This window comes from Anopheles coustani, chromosome 3, assembly GCF_943734705.1.
Source record: "Anopheles coustani chromosome 3, idAnoCousDA_361_x.2, whole genome shotgun sequence".
Classification (NCBI taxonomy): domain Eukaryota; kingdom Metazoa; phylum Arthropoda; class Insecta; order Diptera; family Culicidae; genus Anopheles; species Anopheles coustani.
The window spans coordinates 42,581,223-42,603,730 of NC_071288.1; the positions used below are offsets into that span (position 1 = coordinate 42,581,223).

Here is a 22,508-nt window from a genome sequence, read left to right on the forward strand (position 1 = left end):
GCCTGCCTCTGATGCTTACTGCGCGACGTACCTGGGCGACGCTCGGGCGACCTCAGAGGACCCTCTGGTGGACACTGCCTCACGCAGCAGCTCCCGTGAGACGCTTATCTGAGGTCCGTCAGCGAGCGTTCGCAGGAGCTGCCTTGGAGCTAGGAGTTGCGCTATCTACCGTCTGCTCTAGTAAACACCTGCTGATCGCTGGAGCTTAAGCTTTTTTCTGCTTCACTTTTTACATTTACACTAAAAATAAACAAACACAAACACGCTCCACCTTGAACAAACAATCAAACACTCGATCAACCAATTTATTCCTTGAAAAGCTTAGGTAGACTCTGTCATTAGGGACTTCTGTTTGGTACGGTTTTGTCCAACGTAGAGTTTCGTTAGTAGAGCGAACACTGGTTCTTATACTTATACCCGCACGGAAACCGCACTGCGACAATCGGAACACCACCAACGCGTCACACCTCCCTTTCTCTCCCCATTCAGGTTCGCTAGATGAATTAGATTCGGTAGTGGCTCCATTCTGGCCGATTTGGACCTTCAACACACTCGCCTCGCCAAGAACGGTGGCTAGAGGGATGGGTATTATTTCCAAAAAGAATACTATTGCCAACATATTACATATCTTAAGGTAGAGCGATTGATCATCACTGAAGTTTGATAGGACACATTTTCTTTCGTTTGGTTCGAGCGTCGTCGTAGTGCTGGAGTTCCAGGATGATCGCATACATTCTCAGTAGCAGGTGTTCGAGGTTAGATACGAGAGGACAGAGGTTTAAAATAAGCGTTTGCATGATAGTACGAGTCGAATGATGTAAGTAAGGTATGGTAAGGCAAAAACTAAATAGATACACCCCGAGAGAGTAGATAAGGATTTAGGAGTAGGAGCGGAATTAGGACCAACGTGTGTGGTTGAGCAAGGATAAAGATATAACGGATGGAATGATCGCATTTACAAAGCACCTGCATGCCGACTTTTTTCGGGTAGCCTTTTTGATACACTTTTGTTGACTTTCTGAGTACCTTTTTCCGCTGTCTTTTTCTCTCTCTATCTCTCTTTCTATTACTTACGGATAGATCTAACGGCACGGCCTGCTACTAGAGATGACTTTTGTTTGTGAAATGAAAAACAGAGGTGCAACACTTCGAGAAATGGCAATCAAGGGCTGTCCCCATTATTACACACTGTTGGGTAGCGTAGCTAGAAGAAACTCTTTGATAAGGCGAAACAAACGGGGCGACCGTTGATAGGATCCCTCTGGTAATTGTGGCATTGAATATTAACTTAGAGAAGATTAGCAAATGCGGCCTTCGGCATATCTGCAGCCTGCAGCCTGCAGCCTACAGAACCAAGCGCTGCTCGTATGGTTTCCATGGAGTTTAGATCCGTTCATTACGCCTGCCATTGTTGAAATCTGTCCTTATTCACCAACAAATACAGACACCCCCGCAGCTAGTGCACTGCTCCGTCTCTTTGTGCAGCAAACTATCAAAGGACAGCAAAAAATCGAAACAAACTGGAAGACTGTTAATTTTACTACTAAACTACTGCTACTACTACTAATACTACTACTATAACAACTACTACTACTACTTCTACTTCTACTACAAACACAAAACCTGACACGCTTTAGGAGGACGTCTTCGGCGCACGATTCTCTTCTTTTTCTATACGCCAATACTTACATGCGGCAGAATCTTCCGCATCGGCCTGAGAATGTGACCACTATCAACATCGTTCGTGGACTATGCCACTCGTACTTTTGCTAGTCGTCCTTCTCGCCAAAGTGCAGACAAACAGAAACACATTTACACGCGTAAACTGTTGACTGGTGTTAGCTACACTGCCGCACGCACGCTCCCGGACAACACAAGCTGTATAAACAGCACAATAGAGAGAATATATCAGCGTACATCGTGCTACGTTGCGGGTGAGCAGGAGTGGATTGTAAAGGAGTAGTACATTTTATGAGCAGTTGTTATCACGCATTTCGATAGGTCCGTTTATTTATTAAGTAACGCGTTCACGTGGTGGAACGCCACGGTCTGGGTGATTTATTCGTAGGATGCATCTTCATCACAATCATTATATCAGAAGGAGCACTTTTTTTCGAGTAGCTATCGAAAAGGATAACAAAGAAGTACTGCAAACGAACGAGGGCGGTGTAAAAGTAGAAACAAACGATAAATGATAAAAAGATTGGGAAATCAAGATGAAAATTTGAACGACACAACATACAACGTTAGAAACTGGAATGATCTATCCCGCGGAACATTGTGTTTAAAGTTGTGGAAAGTAGGAAAATAGTAAGAAATACCATCACGTTATGGCAGAAAATGCACGAGTTTATATGGTTATATATGTACATACTTGTATACAGCGATGCATCTTCGTATCACGAATTGTAGAAGTACAATAGATGCATGTTTCTTCTCGTTTGTTGAAGCGGAAATTTGTCTCTGGAACAATTGATACATACTCTGGAACAGGACATACTCAACATTCCATCCTATCTTTCAAGTGTTTATGTCGAATCATTTCACACATTCTTTTCTTTTTCAACATACTGATATTTATTGAGCAAAAACACGGTGGTATGTTCTGCATCGACTTGGATAAACGGGTGAACTAGCGTGTAACTACAATTTGTCTGATCTTCGTCCAGTGGTGGTTTCTACAGATTGGCTCGTGAACCATTCTAATAGAGCTTTAAAACCAAACCTTTGGTTCAAAACGCGATCTGTTCCGGACACCTTATTTTACATATTTCAAATGACTATTCTTGCGCTTTTGCACATATTTAGAGTGAGAAAAAATGGATTGATCTGATTTCACATTATTGATATTGCATGCATAGGTAAAACCTGTTGCTAGGCCGATACAAAATCGTGGGATGTTTACGATTTGTTTCAATCAATTCGAATCAACGGTCGACGTTGTTCGATGTGGCAAACTGGAAGTGCATAATATTATACCACATCATGATGCAAGACAACCACTGGTTTGTTAAACTAAGCATACCAAATGCTTATGCAACGATTCGTGATGGAGGATCCTAGTACGCCGTGCAAGAGAATCATCAGCCAGTCAAAGTGTAATAAAGATCAAACAAAACATTACTTTAACGTAAGAATAACCCTTATCATAAAAGGAAAAGAGAGGATCAAGAAAACCAGAAAACAATAAAAATAAATTAATGACGAATTAATTATGAATGTTGACGACCATTGCCAACTGGAAGAAGTTTAAGACACACAAGAAACTACAAAAAAAAAAAAAAATACTCGCCTTATACACTAACAGACTCTACTGGACATTCAGCATGTAAAAAGGAAAGCAAACTGCTAGCCATGTCTGTTTGGCTACCGCTGCGCAATATCTTCATACGTGTTTAAAACTTTAACCATACAATTAGTCACACTGGCCCACATACATAAATACACATATACATACACACACACATGTAGCACACCGATGAAGTGTAGACCAACTTTTATAAAGCGATGTTGGGAGAAATCATAGTGAATGTAGCTAGAGACAGAGTGCGTTAGCAAAAGGGAAGATGATGATGGATAGCTGTTGACGGAGAACGTTGGCAGAAAGATTATTATTAAACAAACTGATATAAAAATCGAAAACCGATAATACACGCAACTGTAGCAATTTCAATACACGCCTTCGTATAACGCGCATTGCATGATGGAATTCTATTACAATAACTGAGCGAAAGTGTATCTATTATGCAACGATAGTTGATATGTTGTTCAAAGCGAAAAAAAAGTATTCTCATCCCAAAACCACTCCGTCTCCCATCCTACTCCTTCTATCTACTCCCAACCGTCCTCCGTTGTTGTCTTGTACGATAAACCAGTTTACTTGCATCTCCCGGACGGCCCCGCATATCCTTGCGCCCATCCAATTGTTAGAATGTCGCGAAAAATAAACATTAAAGTAAAACAAACAAACGCAATTGCGTAGTGCAGCAAACATTGTACTTCAAAGCTAAAGATATATACACTCATATTTATATATACACACTGTCATTAAACTATCCCAATTATACACATAACAAAGGTGAGCATAATGGCGGAGTGCAAACGACGAAACATCGGGTAAAACGTAGGAGAGAAAGAGAAAAGATAAAAATGTTACGCTCAACTCTATACCATATTCCGTCAATGAGAAAGACAATGAGAAGATAGGATGATATTAGGGAAACAAAATTACCAAAAAAGTATAAAAAAAGACATATAAAAAGCATCATTCTCTTAAACAAAGCAAGAAAACAAAACTTACATCTTCAACAAGCGATTGCTGCTTAGTTAGAATGATAATGTTTTGTGGCGACGAAATGTGGCGACGAGTTTGTTCGAACATAGCAAAAGTAAAAAACAAAATAAGGTCAGCGAAGGTATTAATTCAACTTGTTTCCTCTTAGTTTCATTTGAATGTTTCCCCGTTGAGCGATCAACACATATTTAACCATCTATCGATTCCCCATTTTTCTGCCAAGTGCACCCGCCCTTCGTCATAGATGATCGTTGAAAAACCTTTAGGGAAAGCCATTCTTTTCACCAGCCATATTTAGGCCTCCACGCATCGTAGGAAAAACAAAGTGCATTCCGTTCTAGGGCACTAGCATATTCGCATTACATTCAGTAGATCGGATTTTGTGAGCGTGATTTTTATCATTCCATTCATTCGCATTCCCAAGATATGGCCCATTTGTACGTACGCATACACACCGTAGACTGTTGGTTGCATTTTCCTCAAGCTACAATGTGCTCGCTGCGTGCGTTCCGTGTTTGCAGGGACACATCTGCTGAAGGAAGAACATTGTAAGCAAATGCAGCAAGGCGAAAGCGAAGCGTTGTACAAAGCAAGATGAAAGGGAAATTCTTCCCAGCAGTAAGCACTAGAATTGAACGTTTGTGAACAATGCAACGAATGCAGACGGGCATTAAGCGCAGAGTGCATAAATGTGTAAGAAAATAACAAACCGAAAAGAAATGAAAACCAAACAGAAAAGTTTGAACACCGCTGCAACTTCTAATGTAAATATGTGCCGCAAAAGATCGTACCCGAAACCGAACAGTAAATCGATAATTGCTATGAAATGAATCAAGTTGGGGAACTTTTGCTGTCTCCGATGGGTAGCGAAGAGGGTCAAACACTTTAACACAAACTGAATGAACGAATGAAGAAATTACATGAGCCAAATTAAGGAATGCCTTCGAGTCGATCGAGTGCGAAAATATCACAATTTTGGATTACAAAAAGATCTAAGTGAGTTTTTTCCAGTGTTTTTCAACCCTAGTTTCTTAGCTATGTTTAGCTCATTCTCTCCAAAGACGGCGTTCATCAAGCCAGTTCAATGAACGACACACGATTCGCAATGCCACAAAGGTTTTTCCCGATGGCGATCTTCACATAGCCATGATCACCAAACCGAGCTCCCCAAGAGTTCTTTACGATGTAGTGCGGAACAGTGGCGTTCAGCTCGTAGCCCACGATGGCCACCGCGTGGTTCAGCAGCTCGTAACCGGACTCGCAGTGGTACTGGATCACACCCCCTAGGTAGTACTTCCACGAAATCGCATTGACAGCAGCCACGATCGGACCCTTAGTGGCCAGGTGATGTAACATCAGATGCTCCTCGTTTTCGTACCTGCGCCAAAGTAGAGGTAAAATAAGGAAAACTCTTTAAATCGATGACATATACATGTGCTTTGTTGGACTAAATCAAGAACAAATGTTAGATCTTCATGACTGTGTGGGAGCCTTAAACCAAGTTTTAAGTTAACCAATTTTTTCTCTAGTGAATTCTATAAGACTTGAATCTGAAGCCATAAACTGGAAGTAGATATATTGGCTTAGACACTTGGTGATAAGTCCTTAGAATGCGGCAATTTAGAAGATGTTTCAGTTTAACAATCCACGATGATAATGCAAAAAGCATCAAAAAATAGTTTACATGCAGAACAATTTATCATCACTGCGTCGTTAAGTTGTATCACGCTATGAATTTTGATTGATTAGTACCAGTGTTTTAAACGAAAATTACCGCTGAAATCGAGTCCTATGTTGATGGTAACTCATAATTCTTTTTTAAACAACTTTGTTGAGTAACGCATCGGAGAAAACTGTCAAATTTATGGCTGGACAAATTTATTTATTTATTTATTTAGTTTAGTTTGTTCAATGGACAATTTAGTCTGTTTGAACTTACAGTTACTGTTACATTTGAGTTTACAATCTTCTATGAAAACAGAATCACAACATGAACATTTTTAGTTAGTGGTGGACGTCCATCTTAATAGTATGTTGGTTTTAAAACTAGTCGTGCTAACATTGAAATTGTGGTGGGCACTGAATATGTTGAACATTTTGGACATAGCGATGATCGGGGCGTTGCTGGCATATGTCGTAGTTGTGTGTGAGATTCTGATGGCGTCTCTGGGTCTCAGAGCCCTTTCCGGCGCAGAAATATTTATTTTGTCTAGTAGCATTGGTGCGTCAATTTCATTGTTTAGTAGTTTAGCTATGAAGGTAGCTTGGGCTACATTTCGCCTGTGGGACAGGGGTTGCAATCCTAGTAGTGAGCAGCGGTCACGATAAGATATCGGGTTAGTAGGGTTGAGCCATGGTGTGTAATAGAGAGCTATTTTGGTGAACCTGCGCTGAATTGACTCTAGTCTATTTATCCAAACTGCGGAATATGGCGTCCAAGTGATAGAGTTAAATTCTAATGTTATCTCCGGAAAGGATGGACTTTGAGTCAGTATGTACCTACCGTTGACAGGTGAACTGTTTCACGTGGGAAGGATTCGTACCCGCAGCAAACGCCGGCGGAGGAGTGGACGTACAGTTGCTGGTAGATGGGACGGTGGCCATGTTCCGCTCGGGGCACATTTCGGCCGATCCTATCCGGAAGTTTTCATCCGCGAGCCACTGCAGCAACCGGCAGGTGTCGCCACCGTCACATCCGGCATTTCCGTTGGCCGCACACTCCACCACCCGCTCGTGACAGAGGTCGGTCAGCTTGCGGTCGGTCCGTTTGATGGCCGCCAGGGCCGCGATCGTGTCCACTACGCTGATTGCCCAGCAAGCGCCGCAGCTTCCCTGGTTCTTGACCGGTGTGATGACTCCCTGATTGCGCCTAACGAATAAATAGAATGCACTTAAGACCTAGCGAGAACACGCACATCCCGAGTCACATCGGAACACATACCAATCGACGGTGAGTGGCAGGTTGGAGGGCAGCTTGAGATCGCGCTTCGCTCGCGAGAAGATAATGTCGTTCTTCATCTCGGCGCTGCGCGAATCGATCACGTACTTCTGGTAGCTCCGGGTGGTTCCGCCAGCTCCGGGCTCCCCCTCTCGCAGCAGGTCGGCCAGATGCTGCCCAATAAACTCCCGATCGGACAGGTCCGCATACTGCGTGACGCCGTAGAGAGCGCTGTCGTTCACCAGCTGGGCCCGCTCGTTCAGCAGCCGAATCTTGCCGAGCGACGTCCGGAATATCTGGAAGCGGTAGTCGTACTCGCGCACATCGTACCGATAAGGCTTCTCGTACAGCCGCACAAAGATGTCGAACTTGCGGCGCGCCTCGAGCACCTCACTCGGTTTCCTGCTGAACGGGATCATCAGGAAGCAGAGCGTCACGATCAGGATGATCATAAGCATCTCGATCACTTCCGTCATAATGTCTGCGATTTTGTTCCAGCCCTCTGTGTTCCTTTTCCTCTGCAAATTACACTTTTACGACACGAAAAACACCCCGACTCGAAACGAACCGTGGCAGCATCGCGACCAAACCGATCGAAACTGAGCGCTCGATCCGAACCGCACCCGCCGATGGCTGCTGGCTCTAATCAATCTCGCTTATCAGCGGCATTCCACGGTTGACCTCGCCGGCTCACGATCAGAGACCCACAATGGTTCAAACGAATGCCCTGCGTTCCGGACATGCTTCGATTCAGTCACAATCGGTCTTGCGTTGTCTGGTTCGGTTCTGGTAAGATTAATCCAGAATCAGAGAATCAGTTGTAAATTATGAAACCATATGTCTCAAAAAAAAAAGTCTCAAAGTCGAATGGAATGAAAACGTTTTTTTTTTTGTCATACAGTTGTACAGCTGAAAGTGAGTAATACGGAAAGCAATCGGCCTTGTTCACATATTTGCTATTTCATTCGTCTCACTGGATGTAAAAATGGCCAATCATAATTCTTTTCAATGCTCAAGAGTAGTTTATTTTGCATTTGTCTCATTGCATACAAAAAGAACTATGGTTAGATATAGCTTATGTCATTTTTTCCAATTATTATCAATAGGGTAAGTGATCCCATAGTGCTGCTATTACCAATAGTGGTTGTAGTGAAATAAAATCCAAGCTCTACGAGGAAATTAATTCAATAGTGTTATTTGTCCTAGTATGAAACGTTCTTTGATTTTATTATTATTATTATTATTATTATTATTATTATTATTATTATTATTATTATTATTAGTATTATTAATCTGCGTTCTGTTTGAAATAAACTTCAATAATAAATTACAGTCGAAGTTTGTACAGTATTTTCCAAGTTTTCTATATTACCGCCACTATAAGTACTCAATATCATAACTATAAGAACAACCAACCACTGTTAGTTCCATTTCCCTATCCCTGTAGATACAGAGAAAACGGACAGTTAACTGTCAGTAGCTGCGAAGACAAACTACTCGGAACCTTTTACTAACATTTTAAACGGTTGCATGTATTTAGCGGTCCTTATGACCGCTCTTTTAAAAACGCTGTGACTTCGTTGTTTCTGAAGATTTTTTAAATCTGTAACGAGCTACTTTATATTATATTTACTGACTATTTTTTGGCATTTTTAGTTTGTAGATGAATCTCTTCAGCATCCACATCGTAATGAAGGAGGGATGCATCAAAAATAGAAAATGCAAAAAATATAGATGAACAAATATTAACTATATTTCCATTCCAAAATGGTCGTTCCCGAATTTACGTTTTTTTTCAATAATTATGAAATTATTGAGTGTTAACGTATGAAAAGCCAAGTAAATTGTGGGCCTGGACGGATTATCGAAGACGGCTCAAAGGCAAGATATTTTATCGTTAGCCCTGCACCGCTTTTTCTATGGCTGGAAAATGTATTGAGAAGATTTAAGTATATTTATAAATCGATTAGAAATTTCACTTCAGATAAATCAATCTACCGCTATGATAAACATTATCTTTAGTAAACAATTCGCTCTAAACATAAACGACAATAATTAATGTGCAGTTTTACTTGTGTCTCTAATTCAATCATAAATTAAACAAAAAGCACTGTTTGCTATCATTAAATTGCTCACACGTGTGTTTGTTTTGCGGTTGAAGCTTGATAAACGTTGGCGTCAAAACATTCGCTCCGACCAACCGTTGCCTTGTGTGTTCTCGAAAATCAGTTTACATTATGATTTGAAAATAAAAAAATGCAAATATTATACATAACTTCTACAGATAGTCCCGTCACTCCGGGGGCTGGTATTTATTTAAATCTGTATTATCGCACATTGATAACACGCGAAATACGTTACGTTCGCGTAAACAGCAAGGATCGGGAGGGTGTTTGGAGTGGGTGAGGAACAGGAGAGCATTCATTTATACAATCGTAGTTCGTTTGGCATCGGAGACTCCAGGTCGGTGGTGGTTTAGTGCAGGGTTCCGTTCCGGGCCGCCGCCAGATGCGCTGGCGAACCCCAGGCCATGTTCAACGCCTTCTGCATTTCGCTCGTGAGCGGTGGAATGGAGCTGCGAGGTATCAGGAACGTGGACAGGTTGAACAGATCGAGGAACACCTTGTATCGATCGCTGAAATGGAGACATATTGGATGAGTTTTGGACCGCTTGAGAACCAAACCTAAGAAGCTTCTAAGTACCTCAGGGTTGAGCGCAAGTATTGGTATCCAGATGAGCCGCCGGTTCCGAGCTGTTGCGACCCGATCATCCGCTGCACCATGATGACGTGGTTATCTGTGGTGGCATTAAGAACAATGTTATCTCCAAGTACTCAAAAAGAACTACTCCCATCCCTTACATCTCCACTTGGTGATCAACGAGTCGATGTCCATCAGCAACATCAGCAATTGATGCGGCTGGCTGAAGCGAGGTTCGTCCCGGTAGAATGTGATCATGATCGCACCCTGTAGGGCTTTGTGTGTAAACCGGCGTTCTCCGCGGGTTACCAGAGCGTCATGCACCTGCGCATCGAAGATTGACTTGTACACTTCCCGACGCTTCCCGATGTCCATCAGCCGGTATTCGCGCACGTTCTCATGCTCCTCCGTCTGAAATAAAAGCGAAACACCCAACATTTCTTTCGTTTAGTAATTCACTTCGCGAGTTACACGGCGTCAACAACGGCGTCCCTCACCTCGGCACTTGCTTCCTGTTCGGTGAGCAGCGTTTCGACACTCTCCTGAAACTTGCCCCAAAAGTTGAAGCCATCCTCCTCGAGTCCAGGCGTCCGCTCTAGCCACTTCTGCACCAGATCCGCCAGCGACGGCTCGGTCTCGGTGGTGACGATCCGCTCCACCGCACCGGGGTCACTGCCGAACACTTCCGTGTACTTTTGGTTGTACTTCACGCGGTGCTCCGACTTGACGCCCAGCTTGTTCTCCAGCAGTCGAAACTGCAGACTCTGGAAGCCCGATGCCGGCGAAAGGTAATCGCGGAAGTCCATGAAGTCGAGCGGGGTCATTGTCTCAAGAATCGGAACCTGGTCCACCAGGAGCTGGAAAGTTGAAAACGTGTGGTAAAAAGTAACTCCAAATTAGTATCGGTGAGCTAATTTAATTGTGAAAAGTTAGCAAAGGGTTGTTCAATTGGATTTAAGAAAAAATTTGAACTTATGTAAATAAAACATTAGTTGCATTAGCAAAAAGTTGGATGAAGTCGAATGCATAGAAAGTATATGTTTTGCATAAAAAACCATCGATAGTAATGTGAAGCCTTTGACTAAAATAGTAACAAAACAAATCAAAAACTGAAGCTACGCCTTTCGTAGCATTGAAACCAAATAAAATTATAACAATCAAGAAATGTCTCCAGTGCAATCTGTATCTGTACATCTTTTGCGCTTTAAAATACGCTTGAGTATAGCAACAAGATAAATGTATGGAAGCAGAGCAAAGAGTTCAGTTCGAAGTTTGTTCTAAGTGTCTAAGTTTGTAGTTACAAGATGACCTATTCCTGAATCAAACTACTCTTGAACCACTTGAAGATTCGTTGCATTTTATCATTAGTATTAGTATCATATAAAAAGTTTTATACATCCTATACGTAATAAATAACGATCTTAAAATGAGCTATAATTTTCCTCTCTTGATTGGTAAATTATTGAGATTGATTACCATGATAAGGAAGTTAGTGAGATTAACCTTCCAAATGCATGGAAGGCTACAGAGGGTTAGTCAAAAATAAATTATGTAGTAAAAGAGAAAGCTACATTCATTAATCTCCATCATTTTTAATGCCATGAAAAACGAATTCTACAAGGAAGATACGAAAGGGGCAGCTATATAACACAATTATTTCCATAAACCATCGCGAATATGTCTAGACGTCCTGTCCTCGCTAACTACCACACAAAAACAGACAAAACGACAATGGATGCCACACAAATTACTGCCTCACTTCAAAAGAGTTCCGATCAGGCTCCCTCCAATGCTTCCCATTACTCGGACACAAATCACTACCGTGTGGCTTCATTATCTACCGCACGAACTCTACGTTTCATTGTCAAACGGCGCATCCGGGGCGCGGAATCTATTACGCATTATTCTGAGAACGCGAAAAAACATAAGCCAGCGAAAACCAAAACACTCGCAAGGCTTCTCCGTGATCGGGCGGGTCCGGGTTTGGAAATTAACTCCAACTCGACCAACCACCGATGACGTCCCAACGCAATCGTGCCGATTCTCAGCCAGCTAAGGGTTGAACGTAGCGGGGCTGGCGAAGCTTGGCGGTAGGTGTTACTATCACCACGACATCGGCAAGCGGCAGTCCAAGTTGGAGCAGTGTGGTCCAGGAGGAGCAAACAAAACGAACAAACAACCGACTAAACCGAACGCCAACCACGGGCCATCATGAACATGATTTCACTTTTTACCGATGGCAGGATACCGCATGGCGTCTAATGTTTCGGTGCGCCACGCCAGGCAGCATAATGCGTCCCGCCTGTTCAACTCCGGGAAATCGCACAAGTGCCCAAGACGGTACATGCGATCCATGCGGGAAGTCTCGATCGCTCGCGCACTTCCCAACGTGGAAAAAGGTGAGCACCGAACGGGATTGTAATGTCCGCTTGGGACGCGGAAGAGAGTCCATCCACCATCCACCAAAGAAAAACAAAACCTTAAAGTGGCGTAACCAAACATTTTGGCCTCAGTATTACATATTTTTCCTTTCTTTTTAGGTCGGTTTTAGAATGCCACAAGGAACTTTGGCCCCCATTTGAAGTTTGATTGTCAGCTTACTTGGAAATTGATACGACCGGCCTCTAGCCGGCCTGGCCAGACTAAATAATTTGAGACTAAAAAGATTCCTCATCAAGGATTAACCGACTAATGGATTGTCTTTTGACAGGTGGTCTCAAATGGTGAGACTTGTACATTACTGCACCGCCTACCTTCAGGATCATCACGATGCGGTTGAGGCGCTTCAGGATTTCCAACGTGCGCGACTCTTCGATGTGTTCGGTGCTGAAGAGGTCTCGAATCGAGTCCAGCTCAAAGATGATCTGCTTGAACCAAAGCTCGTACGCTGGAAGAGAAGTGGAGACATGTAAGATTTTTAATTTTTGTTATTATCTTTTTCATTCCGGGAAAATCGATTCCAGAGTTTGAGTAAATAAATTTTTCGAAGTATTGTACTCGTCTTAAAACTTTATTGTGAAGCAATTGGTTAAATATTTCATAATCTTTGCTTTTGTGCTGCAATACTACTTGTCTTTTTATTATGAAGAAAATTGTTCAATATTTTAAAGAAATTGAAGAAATTTGTTAAGCCTTTATGGATCAATATTGCTTGCCTTAAAGCAGGTTTTACGAAGGGTTGTAATAATCTTGAACTTTTATAGTGAAGAAATTGGTTCAATATTTTGGAATCCATGCCTGTCTTCCATCTCTTTTGAAAAGATATTATTTTTGGGCCTGAAAAATTCAATATTATTTGCAATAAACAAATCTAATTCGAAAGGTCCCCCTCTGAACGCAGCTGATGGACTTGCGAGTAAACTAAACATTAATCTCTGATTTCTAAAAAAAAAAACACTTCCCGAGTTGCAATGTAGGCGAAAGTATTATAATAATGAACTATTTAGTCATGTAAGACCTGGAATTTTGGTAATTTTTCTAAAATGAGAGCTTGATTCAGTGAACGGTCCATTGTAGGCTGGATCAGTTAACAGAAATCTTGCAATTGAAAGCAATTTGTAGAAAACGACATTTTTCTGGACCCAGTTATGTCGAAACATTTAAATACCTAAACGTTAGCTGTTCCTCATTTTCCTGTCCCAATTCTGATGGTGCCATCACTTTTAGTGGCAAAACTCCGAAACCTTACTCGTTGAGCAGCCCAAATTGTAATTACAGAAATATAGATCAATAGATTTCATATGTTTCTAAAATTGAATTGGATTTTATCAGTAACTATTCCAAGAGGCCAAGTTGTTGCACGGTTATTAGGAAGAATAAACTGTGTTGTATATCAAAGATTTGTAAGCAAAAAATTATGCTATATAGTGTTAACCCACGGCCCGAGAATAAGGCGGTTGTATCAGAAAACCTGCTAGATAAATTATTCTTAACGAGTTTAACCGAAAACTCAAACAAAAATACCAAAATAGAATAGTGTTTACATCAGCTAAAGCTATCCTTTTCAATCGTGGTTTTCCGCCTTTGATTGACAGTCAAATGTACGCGATGTTAAAAAACAACATGTATAACTTTTTGATCTCTTACCTTGGTGCGTCACAATAAACAGATGCTCATCGTGTACCGGCTTCTTGCCCTCGACCGACAGCATCCGTTGTGCGCTGAGGACCTTGTCCAGCATCAGGTACTCGCCGTACAGCATGCCAGCTTCCGAACCGAGATGATGCCCCCCCTGAACGGAGTCACTAGACAAAGTTGGATGAGTGAAAAGGAAGGAAGGGAAGTCATTCAATCACTTCTATTGCAAACCAGTGGCACGATCTGTCTTATCTCGTCGCATGGCTTTACACGGTTTTCAGTGCCAGTTCGTCCCTATCAACCTGTTCTTAGCCGGTACTAGGTAGTGAATTTCACTCGCATGGCCTTTGCTTGGCATTGTTATGAAGCACTTTGGGCTTGTTCAGTGCAACTTTGGCGTTATCTGTTTCGTAATGGCTTTTGGAATTAATTGAAAATCCCTAAAATATAATTTAAAACCACATGACAGCTTCTAAAATATTTTTTTCAAAGATTTATTTTCCTAAAAATATAACATCAGCTCGCTGCATAACAATGCCAAACAAAAGCCGTGCCCTAAAAACAACGTATCTCGGTGCATGGATTTAACAGTGACCCGACTTCAGCCGAGATTGTGGTTCACTAAGCGTTGAGGTACGCCCGGGTTGGCAAGCTGGGAAGATGCAATTTACACCGTTATCGCAAAATCTTTCTTTACGACCCACTCTCCCGGAGACTGTGACAGTCTTGACGGTGTAACTGGTTGATGTACTCTTATTTTTGCTTTGTAGCAGGTTGAAAAACAAAAAAAAAAACACTTACACGACACCACTGCGCATCGGGCAACTCATGGTGGAAAAGTGGATTAATACACTACACAAACGATATTAGTCAAATCGAACGCAATCAGTTTGGCACCGCTTTGAAAGAGGGAGGTTTCCCAGTGAAGGCTCTGGCCGGAAGGATCTTTCAACACGTTCACAAACGCGTCCACGCGTCTTTTGGACAAAATGCCGGCCAAAACTCGCTAGATCTGACGTCCGGAAGGTACGGTAGTTCGCAGTCAACTGAAACCCTACTCATCGCGGTGGTCCGGACTCCGCTCTCCGAGGTTCGATTAGGGGTGCACGAACACTCAGCCATGCAACGGCGACGGGACGGTGGTTGATAAAGTTCCACCCGACACACCGATGGAGCGAGGGATTATGCGCGTGGACGACGGGGAAGGGTCAGGTGCTATGCTTCTACCGGTGACGTCACCGAGTGCGGGAAGAACTCTCCCGAACTGCTTTCAGAATAGAAGACAGACTTCGCCGGCAATCGCCTAACGTGACCGATCGGCCGCACAAGTCTCCGATAGGAATGCTACGTGCGATAGTACGGCGTATGGGTGGCATTGGCAAACCTGTGCTACACGTCATTTTCGAGCATATCAGCCTCCGATGACCGTTTCCACGTCAAGTTTCCCTGCCTTCCCGGTGTTGATGGCACGTGCCTGTTGCTGGTTCGTCGACCCGAACAATTACATCGCAGAGAGTTTTCGGAGCCTTACAGTTGAAGATATTGGGCTATAATTTACTAGTTTTTATTTCTTCATGAATTAATGAGCCAAAAGAAAAGACTAATCTTTTTACTCATTAAGCACATTCCATTCGTTGAATTTGATTATTATTCTCCCAATCTGTTTTTGGTTGCGAAGAAGGCTTAGGAAACTGACAAGAATAGGTAATTGCTCGTTTATAATTTCGCAAAAAGATGGCAAACAAAAGACAAAAGCAACTTCCTTTCTCAATTTGTTTTACGTTGTGAAATACCCCATCGGAGAAGGTTGGTAAGGCGTAGTTACTTCTAATTGTAATTTATTGGTCTTATCTCTTCGTTCTTCACTTAGTTTTTTTAGACACTTTTAACACCATAATCTAGCTGGAACGTCTGGTCCTTTCTGGATTAGACAGCTTCAGTGACCTATGAACTCTAGATCCAAGAACCAATAAACCTCTAGAGTGTATGACAGTCGGCCAGTGGAAATATCATCATTCTCGACAGACAACACTTCTGAATTGTTCTAACTTTATGGCGTAATCAATCGTTCAACAGCACTTCTTGCCGATAGTGTTTGCAGTTTTTTTTGGGTCCATTTTCAAATTAACATCTAATCCGGTTAATCTTAGCACACACGGGTTACGAAATCATCCCTTGTCACACGTAATTATTGCGCAATGGTAGTACAGAGTACCATTTAGCCATTTCCGTTTAATCGCGGCGGAGTATAATTAATCTTCGGCTTTACACTGCCGCTGGCCACCCACATTCATCCCCTCACCCCACCCCCTTTAAAATCCACCATTTACATATTAAAGGTTTTTGTTTTGTCACATGCGACTTCAACCATCAACCTTATTCCAGACGAACGCTTGAGGCTGGGGAAAATAAAACAACTGACACCAAACTGGAGGCGCGAGTCTTGGCCCTCGCAGACAGGTGCTCCCAGTTTGGTGGTGATTAGTTTTCAATTTAAAACAAACCTCATCAAATTTTCATCGAACGGTGGCACGCGCTCTTCAACTGTCGATAGCAGATGATTTTGTATATAAAGATAGCAGAATGGCCGTATGGGCTCCAGTTTGCCGTACGGTGTGTCTAGGATTTTCTTGCGGACAAGATGTCCAACTACGTCTTGCACGAGGTCCGCTACGTTCTGATGGCGATGTGCTACTCAACCCGGTGCTTGTCGGCCACGATTCAGGACTCACTGTTGGACAAGAGCATTTTCTGGTGTCTTACGTTTATTCCGCTTGCTGTGCTGTGTTTACCTACGGTAAGAAACGATTGGAGTAGTTGGACTTATTCTAAGATGATAATCTGTTTTCAAAACGCTTTTGCATAACAATGTTTCCATCGATGTCATAGTAAATTGAGTGGGCATTGGTTTTGTTGAATGCAAATTGCTTGTCCTGTTTTGGTTTCATGCAAAAATAAAAAAAATCAAGTATATACATTTTATAAATACGTCTGCACAAAGTCTAGTCAAATAAAACTAGAAAAGCTTAGGTCCTAGTTAATTTTACTTAAAAAATGTAGAATCATAGAACTACATCGATTGTTTTTTTTTCAAACATACGTTACATTAATATTTATGGTTTTCAATAATTTAAAGACAACCATTTTTATTCTACGTCAAAAATTAATATCATAGAAATTTATCAAACAATCCGAATAACGCACCGTAAAACTAGATTATGTTTGTCCAAAAATATACTTTGCAGTTTGCGTACCTAGTACTGGATACGAGAGATCTTTTCGAGTTCGTTTTGGTGTTGGTACCTTTTACCGAAATTTTGCTAACCAACGTGAAAATGATCGTCTGTAATGTGAAAAGAGTGAAAATTATAAATCTCATCAACCAGTTGCAGGTGGAATGGGACGAATGTAAGGCATCCCACAGTCGTTTGTGTGTTATTCGTTTGTTAAACTATTTCTGTATTTTTTTCCAAGACAAAAAGTCGGAGCTTACGGAAGTTCAGCAGTTGGTAGCCTCGACTGCAAAGAAGACGAGGATTTTCGTGATAGTCTACACGGCATCGTTTTTCCTGATCGTGGTGGAGTACGCCACGCTGCCGCTGTTTAAACTGGTTTACCACAGGGTGATTATGAACGACAATTCGAACTACACCACCAAGCTCCCGTACGAAATGAGGTACGATGAAGCTTTCGTCCAAAGCACCAAGAGTATGCTTAAAGCTCTATTATGTTTGCAGGTTGTTTTATAGCATCGAGGGCAATGCGAGCTTTAGTGTGACGTACTTCTTCATCCTGATCGCAGCGTTTGTGTTGGCATTTGCGCTGACCGGCTTTGACAGCATGTTCTCCACGCTGTGTATGCACATAACGACCATGTTTAAATTGTTGAAACTTGAAATTGACCAGTTAGCTCGGGATCTGGAGGCCGCAGCACCACGCAAGCAACTGCACGCAAAGCTGAGGCGAATCATATTGAAACATAAAAGCAATCTTTCGTAAGTAAAAGCGACCGTTACTCTTCCGGTTTCTTAATCCAACAACTTGTAGGCTCATCGATCAACTGGAGGAGGAGTTCAGTTTTTTCCTGATGATCCAATTTCTGACCAGCTCGATCGTAGTGTGCGTTGTGCTCTACGAGCTGACGACGGTAAGCAATTCCTAAACACCAGTCCCGTAGTGAGCTTAGTTTTGCGTACCCTCTTATCTGTTTGATTACGTTCCGCAGGTTTTCGGCTGGAACGAAGACACGATTAAAACGATGACCTACCTGCCGGGAGCAGTTCTTCAGCTGTTTCTCCTATGCTGGTACGCGCAGAACATTACGGACGAGGCTAGTGCGGTGACCGACCATATCTACAACGTGCCGTGGTACCTCGGCGACATACCGCTGCAGAAGACCGTCCTCACGCTCATGGTGAAGGCGCAGAAACCGACCGGAGTGACGGCATCGAAGTTCTACATGGTGACGCTGCAAAGTTTTCAGCGGGTATGGGGGGTTCATCCTGTGCTGATGAAGGACGGAATAAACATCTTCTTTTTCTTTGCAGATAATCAGTACATCCTACTCTTATTTTACTCTGCTGCAAACTGTAAACGAGCAGTAATTAAATTGACCAACCAGTATTGAAAATTGGTTTAGTTTGCTGAAAATCTGCACAAAGTGTAATTACATATAAGAAAATAAAAAGCTTTCCTGAATCGCTCCACGTTTAACACTTTTACCGACATATTTAAATGTTACTCCCAGTGATGACACGGACATGCGCAATTGACGCCGCAGCACCGTAGAAACGCCAGTGTCTGGCGAAACCAATCAATACGGCATTGACATTAGTCAGTCCAGAAGGTTAACACAGAATTTTGGGGTGGCCTTCGCAAGGCAGCAGTGCAGACACGCCAAAACAATTCAACCACCGGATTAGGTAGTGTGATAGATAGAACCCAAACACAACGACTCTAGTACCTGCGGTAGCACCAGTACACAACGAATCAAACAGAGTACCATGGCTGAAGGAACGTACGAGTACGAGTGTATGCGGGCGGAACTACTCGAACTGGCCAAGCCCACCCGGGAGGAGTTCGAGGAGAAGATGCGGCTGCGGCAGGAGGCACAAGTCGAGGAGCAGCTCACCGAGGAGCTGAAGGTTGGGTTTGGTGGTGCGAAAGTGTCCTAGAATCGGTATTGTTTACATTACGTACTCCACCTTACAGGAAGTGGACCTGCAGGAAGAGTCTATCCAGTCCACCTCCGGCAAGATGGACGAGCTGAACAACATTCTCAGCGTGACGCAGCAAAAGATCAACAAGTTTAAGGTGGCGTGCGGGAGTCTCACCAGCCTTCTGAAGCTGCGCCCGTCGACACCGAGCAGCGAACCGGCGGCTGCCAGCGGCTCGGACGAACCGACCGACTCGGGCCGTTCGATTAATGACGCGTTGGATGCACTGGACACTATGAAGGAGCAGGACGCGGCCTCTGATGCGCACGTGGCCAAGTCGGCCGCCCTTGACCTTGGCCAGAAGATGTCGGCTCAGCTGGGAAAGCTGGATTCGCTGCTGTACAAGGCGGACAACGCCACCTACTCCATGAAGCACCAGACGGATCAGATGAAAAAGATTGCCAAGTAAGAGAGGAATGGCGGCTCCTCTACTGTGAACACGAGAACTGGAGAATGTCGCAGGAACAATTGACAGTATTGACGAGGACCTCCAGTATCCGGCTGGAGTTCGCGTCCGAATTTCGAATGCCGTGAAGACGGGAATCCTGGGGGTTCCCCTACAGTACGCTTATGATATAAACTGTGTGCAAATATTATCTATCAATCTATCGGATGCCTGTATTGAAGGCATTTTCTTAAATTTACGCCCTTCGGCACCGTTAAGCGACGAGTCTTGATTATACATCAGCTAGCTGTTATACTTCAATCTCTCATTTCCTTAAACCGGTGCACCGGCTTTGCACCGGCGTGGGCTTAGTACACTAAGTGTTTCTCTCGGTTAAGTGCTGCTAGCCTCAGCGTTGTGTAGGGTTAAGAAGTTATACATTCCTGTTCGATAGGTACACGCTTTCGACACGCGACGTCAGTTAAAACCCTCATAGGAAGCAATTATTCAAGTGCCACCGTTCTTTTGAATTAAGTGTCTACCCGTTTCCCCGTTACCGTAGCAACAGTCAGTTTCGCTTTCTCCGTGCGTTTGAAGCCAATCAGGTCGGTCTTCCAGTACCCTGTAGGAATGTCCCGCGAGGACACACACTGTAGAGGAAAATCAAACGAGCAAACAAAAGGCAAATCAAACCGGCGATCTCATAAACAATCGACTATCTTAACACCAGGCCCTTGTGTCGCGTCTTGTGAAACCGATTGTGATATTGTATTACGTTGTACATGTTAGATGTGTGCGTGTGTGTGTGTGTTTGTGTTTTTTGTACGACTATTAATTTAGGATTGTTTAGCGCCCCAATCTGAACCCACTCACATGGCATGTGGCTACATACAGTGCAAATCGATCGCGACGAATGCTTCCGGAAAGAAGTTAGGATCCCCAAATTTTTTTTTTCGTAGTGCGTGCTTTACGTCTTGCGTAGCCATTATTGAACATTCGAATATACAAATATTTAAAAAATTATATATATGTGCTAATAAAAGCGGTTTTGCGAGCGTGGTGAGGTGAGAGTACCGGAGCGGGAGCGTTAGGTTTATACGACAAACAGCATCCGCTCGGTGTAATGCTGAAGAAAGCGTAAAACATAGGAAACGTTAACCACCCAGCAATAATACCAACTACAATAAAATGTATTAGCAACCGATAATAATAATAATAAACGGAAGGTACAACCATTTGAACCCATTCCGATGGCTTTGTTTGAACGATCCTTGAAGGAAAATACCAATGCCACTAAAAAATTAACTCAAGTGATAAGTTTATTGTGGAGGGTTACAAGCACTATACTTTATTCGTCTTTGAGGCTACTCTACTTAACGCTACTTTCATGTCACTCTTGAGGCACATAAGCGCTCAACCTCGCGCGCGCACACACACACAAACTGTTTGTAAGTCAGTCATCGGTTCGTCGAAATAACAAAACATTCCTAATTTCCACCACTTTGTCGATTGTGAAACGCGCTTTGCAACGGGTCACCGATGGACGATAAGATAACGCGTTATCTTACGAGCTCGGCTAGTCCCGAAAGGTATGCATAAATCACTGCACCGTGAATCACTTCCAAACAACGCGGAACGGAGTGGAACCTGTCCGGTCCTGACCCATTTCACATATGAGCTCCACCACCGTACCACACGTTCTGGTTGTCCTTGTTGGTTCCGAGCCGAACGTTCTGCAGGTGCCGTAGTTCCTTCATCTTCGCGTTCCGCAGGTACCACAGGTATATGCACACGATGATGGCCAGCGCAAACAGTACGATGAAGATGATGGCCGTCACCATCCAGGCCGTTTCGGCATCGGTTCCCGCGAAGGGAACGGCATCACTGTACGCTTCCGGTGCTGCCTTCGATTCGTCACTGCCCGCGTGCTGGATGATGTGTCCACTGGTGCTGGTGGCCATCGTCAAGGCTACGATCAAGCACCTGCACGCCCAACTGTCACCGAACCGGAGAACCATTTTGCCAAACACAGCAGCTACCAATTTCGGGAATCACAGTAAGGTGAGTGACGATAAGCGGCGGGCTGGAATTCTGGACAGCGCCGACAAACTGAATGAAGACCTCGGTGTGTACGTCTACCTGCCCAAGGATCATCGCCTAATCCTACTCGGCTACATAGATATACTGATGGAGCGATAGCACAGCGATAAGATGATGATTCCTTTCCGTCGGCCGATAGTGAGACCCCGTACCTCGGACGCACAAACACATTCCCGAACCGTAGGATCGGTTGTGGGCACCTCCTTCACATGCGCTATCAGTGCATCGACTGAGGACCTTGCGCATTCACCACGGAACTTCATTGACGTGCCTTATCGCACGCCTGGAGTCGAAATCGGTGCTATCATACCGTCGACGATTGGAACAGATTTTCCACATCATCCATCAAATCTGTTGCAAGATGTCGGCAAGATGAAAGCCGTGCGGTTTTTTAAGGTGAAACTGAACTGGAATCGGGTAGATAAACGGTGTGATGACGTTTTCATTTGATGATTGAGGGAATAGGCGACATACCGTAAATCGGTTTGATGGCCTCTCGATAGATAATTCGATTGCAAACATATCACCGAGATGATCTATGAAAGATAAAACAAATCGTGAAAGTGTTACAAGGTTTTGTCAACCCAGCCAGCTGGAGTCCACTTGGAGGAAGCATTCTGAAGTGCTGGATAATGGCGGTGGATTAAAGCCTGCCCCAACAGTTTTATTTCCTGCCATTAATCAATGTTTAACTATGGGTAAAGCAAGAGACTAGATCTACAAAATTGTATGCAGAAGAAGAAAGAACTGAGTATGTGGGAATATTATTCCACACTCTAAAGCCTCCCCTCATCGAAT

The 22,508-nt window shown here is 43.3% G+C and overlaps 4 protein-coding genes across 4 annotated transcripts; 2 read left to right on the forward strand and 2 right to left on the reverse strand.

The window, feature by feature from the left end:
• Window positions 1-5,365: 5,365 nt before the first annotated feature.
• Window positions 5,366-7,708, reverse strand: LOC131261359 (cathepsin O-like). The gene is made up of 3 exons (XM_058263376.1): window positions 7,236-7,708; window positions 6,798-7,163; window positions 5,366-5,672 (listed from the first exon to the last, which is right to left on the reverse strand). Exons 1-3 carry the CDS (start codon window positions 7,706-7,708, stop codon window positions 5,366-5,368), a joined length of 1,146 nt encoding a protein of 381 aa, XP_058119359.1.
• A 1,818-nt stretch (window positions 7,709-9,526) lies between these two features.
• LOC131259208 (tryptophan 2,3-dioxygenase) lies at window positions 9,527-14,839 on the reverse strand. The gene is made up of 7 exons (XM_058260649.1): window positions 14,811-14,839; window positions 14,019-14,176; window positions 12,686-12,819; window positions 10,430-10,789; window positions 10,094-10,343; window positions 9,936-10,029; window positions 9,527-9,867 (listed from the first exon to the last, which is right to left on the reverse strand). Exons 1-7 carry the CDS (start codon window positions 14,837-14,839, stop codon window positions 9,708-9,710), a joined length of 1,185 nt encoding a protein of 394 aa, XP_058116632.1. The 3' UTR covers window positions 9,527-9,707.
• A 1,811-nt stretch (window positions 14,840-16,650) lies between these two features.
• LOC131261368 (odorant receptor 4-like) lies at window positions 16,651-18,613 on the forward strand. The gene is made up of 7 exons (XM_058263389.1): window positions 16,651-16,806; window positions 17,255-17,417; window positions 17,484-17,685; window positions 17,747-18,004; window positions 18,057-18,156; window positions 18,235-18,495; window positions 18,557-18,613. Exons 1-7 carry the CDS (start codon window positions 16,651-16,653, stop codon window positions 18,611-18,613), a joined length of 1,197 nt encoding a protein of 398 aa, XP_058119372.1.
• A 399-nt stretch (window positions 18,614-19,012) lies between these two features.
• On the forward strand, window positions 19,013-19,634 carry LOC131259212 (uncharacterized). The gene is made up of 2 exons (XM_058260652.1): window positions 19,013-19,153; window positions 19,221-19,634. Exons 1-2 carry the CDS (start codon window positions 19,013-19,015, stop codon window positions 19,632-19,634), a joined length of 555 nt encoding a protein of 184 aa, XP_058116635.1.
• The last annotated feature ends 2,874 nt before the right edge of the window (window positions 19,635-22,508 follow it).